The sequence below is a fragment of the Aptenodytes forsteri genome, unplaced genomic scaffold, assembly GCF_000699145.1.
Source record: "Aptenodytes forsteri isolate BGI_AS27 unplaced genomic scaffold, ASM69914v1 Scaffold342, whole genome shotgun sequence".
NCBI lineage: Eukaryota > Metazoa > Chordata > Aves > Sphenisciformes > Spheniscidae > Aptenodytes > Aptenodytes forsteri.
Window position 1 is genome coordinate 985,062 of NW_008795853.1, and position 5,520 is coordinate 990,581.

Below are 5,520 nucleotides of genomic sequence, written 5' to 3' on the forward strand. Positions count from 1 at the left end.
AGTCCAAACCTGACCACAATCAATTATAGGATCAGTAAAAGGATCATTAAAAGGACAGAAATACAGATAACAAGGTTGTTCTACACTGTAAAAGTCCCACAACACTTTTTAAAGGTACAAAATATAATTTGAAAACAAAATATAATTAAGTACTAACTGATACTCTGATGAGGATCACATTTTTCTTTTTGTGGTTTTGATTTTTTTTTTTAAGAATAAACATCCTACATAACAATAAAGCAACACACACCTCTTTATATAATTCTAGGTATTTACAACGTACCCATGTTTGGCCATGTAACGTCTCACATGGTGAAGTGCTAGCAGCATAGTTTGAGCACATATTTCACAATTACATTGAACCAACACTGTTGCATCCATCACCATGTATTCTAATACATTTACTGAGCACAGAGTCCATAAACATTTACAGAACACTCTTGTTCAACGGAAGCCAAAACCAACAAAAAATATCCCATTTAATTTCAGTAGCAGCCAATGCTTTACTTTAGCAACAACACTGCAGCTAGCAGGAACTGTTACTACCTCATAAATTTTGCCTTTAACTACAGCTTGTGCCACAGAGGGACACATTCATTTGCTAAAAATCAAACACAGTTTACTGACTGTCTGATCCAGTGTAATATAAAATAAACCCACTATAATAACCAACTTATACATAGTTACTGTACACAGGAAAAGCTCTGGATAGTGACAGAGGAAAGTTGATGAAAGGGTCTTTATAAAGACCCATACTTTCTTTTAATAAGCAATCATATGCTAATGCACAAAAAATAATAGGCACGGTATGGTGTGTTACAAAATCACTCCTGTGAATTCTGAGAACATATTTTTACATTACTACATGCTAATCTTTCACTGACACAATTTTCCCCTCTGGAGATTGGGGATAAAAAATATTAATTACTTGTACTGTGGTTGTTGACATGGAGGAATTATTTATCTGTAGGGAAATATTTTGATGGTATGATAATTTAATAAATTATACGAACAATTTCACTGAGAGCAATGGTACATTCAGGATGACTAATACAATCCCTGAAATGTGCAACTGGGTCATGTCACCACTGCAATGTCCCACTAAAGCGTATAGTAGATATATATGAAGATTGGCCCAAAGTAATATTCCAGAGCACCTCACCTCGAACTTTGATAGAAAGGCTAGAACTGAATCTGAACTTTGTGTACACGGAGATCTTTCTCATTTATTCATAAACATTTGTTTGCTTTAGGACTTCATTCCTTATGACTCCTGTCACCATTAACTTTGTTTTCTCATGGCCTGTTCTGAGGCTTCGTGTTTGTTCCCACCACAAGGAGCCAGGTCACCAGCTCTGTTCCAACGGCCTTCTGCTGAAGGCAGCCCCTCGCTTATGCACTCACTCAGTCAATGCTGGAGGACTCCTGCCAAACTAGCACAGACATCAGACAGGCACATGCAGTTCAACCCGGCCACAGAAGTGCCCTCACCACAAACCCAAAGCTCTGGCAAACCTCAGCTCGTGGCCAGAGGCTCAGCACATTGTAGGTAGGCCAGTACAGCTCAGTCCCAGAAGCCACAGCTGTCAGAGGGGTTGACTCCAGCCCCCAGTACTGTAGCAGATACGGTTCTGCTGGACCAAAAGATAGAAACTGGAGATAACTTATGTTTCCAAATACCTGATGTTGACTAGTCTTTGTAAAGCTATTTAAAGACAAACAGTGCTATGAAAGTGCAAAGTGTCCTTAATAGTTTTATAGAAATATTCAAAAATTACTTAAAAAATCTTTCTTCTTTCAGAGATGCCAATGCTGTCACTGTTTATAATAATTTCGTAATATGTAGGTAAATACACAGGGCATCAATACATATTTTTCTCTTGTTCCGCGTCATTCCATCAGTAACAGAAACTTTTGGGGCAAGGGGAAGCGCAACAAAAGAGATTGCAAAAAAGACTTTCCTTGTGTTGTAAAGTAGATATACTATGTCCGTTATGCTTTACAGTCAGTTCTGATTTGTACCATTGTCACTATCGCATAAAATTTAAAAATTTCCTCCAGATGCATTGGGAAATGGAGAAATTCAGAGGTATCTGCTAACCATCACCATTTTTTACAGATGACAGTGACTTGCATGATGGAACTGAGATTGGGACTGGCTTCTTCATATACAAAATACATTATCTATTTCCTCCACTATGAGCCCTTCCTCAAAAGTCTCCACAAAAGTCATCCTTACAGTGGAAATTTTCTCAGTATTACATTCTCCTATAATATGTGTGTTCATTTGGAGTATTATGAATCTCCCTAACCATTTAGTACTGGGGATGACAGCATTTCCCCCTTTAAACAATCCTTGTTTCATTCCAACAGCAGGTAGAAAAGTCTCAAAACAGAAGTAGTATGAGCTCCATTGCTTGGTACATTGAAAACTAAATAGACAATACACTAGAAAGGCACTATAAGAAGAAACAGTTCTGCACTACAGGGAGATAGACTGGATGACCTGACCTGATGACTGGATGACCATCCCACTCTAATTTCTAGTAGTTTATAATTTACTCTACATATTCTCAGGCTGAAAGAAAGGACAGAAGACCCCAAACATAATAACTTCAATGCAGATCTACTGCATAATCAAAAACACCCTGTGTTGCTCACAGCAGCCACTGACTTCTTTATCCCAAGCACACTACTTTCATGCAAAATTTTACTTTTCTGCAGAATTTTTTTAACCCCTAGACATATAAAGCAACAGCTTTGAAGAGACAGAATTACAGTCAATTTACTAGATTACGTCAATATCTCTCTTCCCCCTTATCCCTTATATAAGAGCAATTATGGCAGTCTGGTATTGCCCTGCCAGTATAGTTTCTCTTCCACTTTTTTCTTTTTCCACTGGCAGAAAAGCAGCATCTTAAAAGTTTTCCTGAAAGTTTTGTTACAGAGGGCATAACAAATGGGGTTAACAGTGCTGTTCACATAGCATAACCAATATCCAAGGTGCCACAGTGTCAGGGGAATGCAGTCAGAACAGAACGTAGAGATCAAAACCATGATATTGTAGGGAGTCCATGTGATGATAAAAGCCAAAAGAATGGCACTTAAAGTCTGTGCTGCTTTGCGTTCCTTTATAAGAACCATCCGTTTTCTTTTGGTGATTTGGTTATTTATATTTGGATCCATGCTTTTGATGGAAGGATCCTTTGACAGAGCAGCAGAACAAGGAGTTATTTTTACTTTACGGCAACCATTGTTGGCTTCCTGGGTGCCATCAGCCTTAACCACCAACCGGAATTTATAGGCCACACATTTTTTACTTTTTTGTACGTGGCCTTTGGCAGGTGACAAAAAGTATTTCTGGTTCTCATAATCATTTTCTTCAGGTTGGTCTTTGACAACAACATCCGTACTCTCATTAAACTCTTCTGCCTTACCTTTAGATGGACTTTTGTAAGTTACTTGGAAAACTGAATCAGTGGCAAGTTTATCCTCCTCTTCTGAAGATGCGTAGCTGCTGCAGGTGGTTAACTGGTCAGCCTTAACCCAGTCGTTACAAGTACTCGCTGCCTGAGAGGCTTTTACCGTAGCTGATGTACTTCGACTAGATGAAGACCAGGAAGCCTGACACCTTTCTCTTTTGACTAAGTTTTGTTGCTTGCAACTGAAGCAAGACTTCAGGAGAGATTTCTGAGGCTTTATCATCTCAAATTCTGCCACAGACTCCGAACCCTGCAGTTCAGCAAGGTCCTTGGTACGTTTCTCTGTCTCTTTATAGATGCGGCAATACAGAATGGTCATCACAGACACTGGAATGTAAAAAGCAGCAATTGCAGTACCAAAGGTGATAATGGGCTCATATAAAAACTGTATCTGGCACTCTTCAGGTGGTACTGTTCGTTCACCCACAAAATACTGCCAGCACAAGATTACAGGCGCCCACAACACGAAGGAAATTAGCCAAGCCAGACCAATCATGATGCCAGCTCTTTTGGGCGTGCGTTTGGCCCTGTAAGTTAAAGGCCTTGTGATGGAAAAATATCTGTCAAAACTGATGACTAGGAGGTTCATTACTGAGGCATTGCTAGCTACATAGTCCAGTGCTAGCCACAGGTCACAGGCAAGGCTTCCAAGAGACCAATGGCCTATGAGTATATAGGACGTATAAAGGTTCATAGAAAATATTCCAATGATGAGATCTGCACAGGCAAGGCTGAGCAAGTAATAATTGTTGACGGTTTTGAGCTGACTATTAACCTTGAAGGATATCATTACAAGAATATTTCCCACTATGGTTATTAAGCTTACAATTGCAGTTACAGTGGCAATAGTAATGACTTCCCAGAGGCTATACCCTTCTAACTGCTTATGTTTGATGGATGAACTGTTTACAACAGTAGAATTGCTGAATAAATTTAATTCCATTCTTGTTCTTGGTGTATTGTCATCAGGATCTTAGCACTGTTGCATATTGCTTTCTCTACTCGAAAATATTCTTTTGGAGACAGCTGTAAAGATCAAAGGAAAAAACAGAAAAAGAAAGCAGCTCATTAAATAGCACAGATTTCCATTAGTTACCATAAAACACTTGTAAAACAATCTATCAAATTATTTGTGCTCTCGTTTTGCATTTTGATTATTGTTTCTACCATTGTGAACATAAGTAAAACACACAAATGTACATTCTAGGACAATGTACTCTGGCATCTTATGACATTTCTAAATGCAATCAAAACAACTATTGTTTCTTAAGACAGTCAATCACACCAGCTGTTATATTTTGAATACCTCAGGAGACACTCTACATATTCTTAAAGACAGACATTCAAAGTTTTACAGTGCAATAAGACAGTGAGTCACTGTGTTGTTTCCTACAGTACTATGTAGAAGACATGTCAAGGTTTCAGAAATTATCTTTGGAAAATTTGGAGAAGTCACCAACAACAGAGTAAGAGGAAACTGAGGATGCATGTGGAGTTAGGAACCATGCTGGCATGGTGGCAGTGGGAAACAATTAGGTGTTAGAAGTGCTTGGGGCAATTGAGGGGGAATCTTTGAGTTAAGGAGGCAGGCAAGGCCAAGAAGATGTTTTTTGAAAAATAAGTTAGGCAGGAAAGACTTTTCTCTATTGGGAGATCTCGGGACAGAGGAGACTGATTGGGTGAGGCGTGGTGTGGGGATGGGAATCTCACTAACAGACATTCCTGAGTTTGATTTTAATGAGCAAACACTGTACCACCTGGCATGACAAGGCACATAAGCACAAAATAACAGAGAAAGGAATGTGCAGCTGGAAGGAGAAAAACAAGATAAAGACCATGAACGCATGATCAGAAAGAACGGGCCAATCTGCTAGAGCATAGAGCATAGTGAACACAAGGCTGTAACCTATCTGCAAGCTGCAGGTAGTGCGTGTACACTTCTGCTTGCTATAAAAGATGCTAACAAAAAGCAATAAAGGTCTTTGGTTGCCGTGTCTGCCGGAGTCCGTGCCGCTTTTCACCCCCACAAACGGCGCCC

The 5,520-nt window shown here is 39.4% G+C and overlaps 1 protein-coding gene across 1 annotated transcript; it reads right to left on the reverse strand.

The window, feature by feature from the left end:
- Positions 1 to 2,838: 2,838 nt before the first annotated feature.
- Positions 2,839 to 4,642, reverse strand: CHRM5 (cholinergic receptor muscarinic 5). The gene has a single exon (XM_009283660.2). It carries the CDS (start codon positions 4,423 to 4,425, stop codon positions 2,839 to 2,841), a length of 1,587 nt encoding a protein of 528 aa, XP_009281935.1. The 5' UTR covers positions 4,426 to 4,642.
- Positions 4,643 to 5,520: the final 878 nt, after the last annotated feature.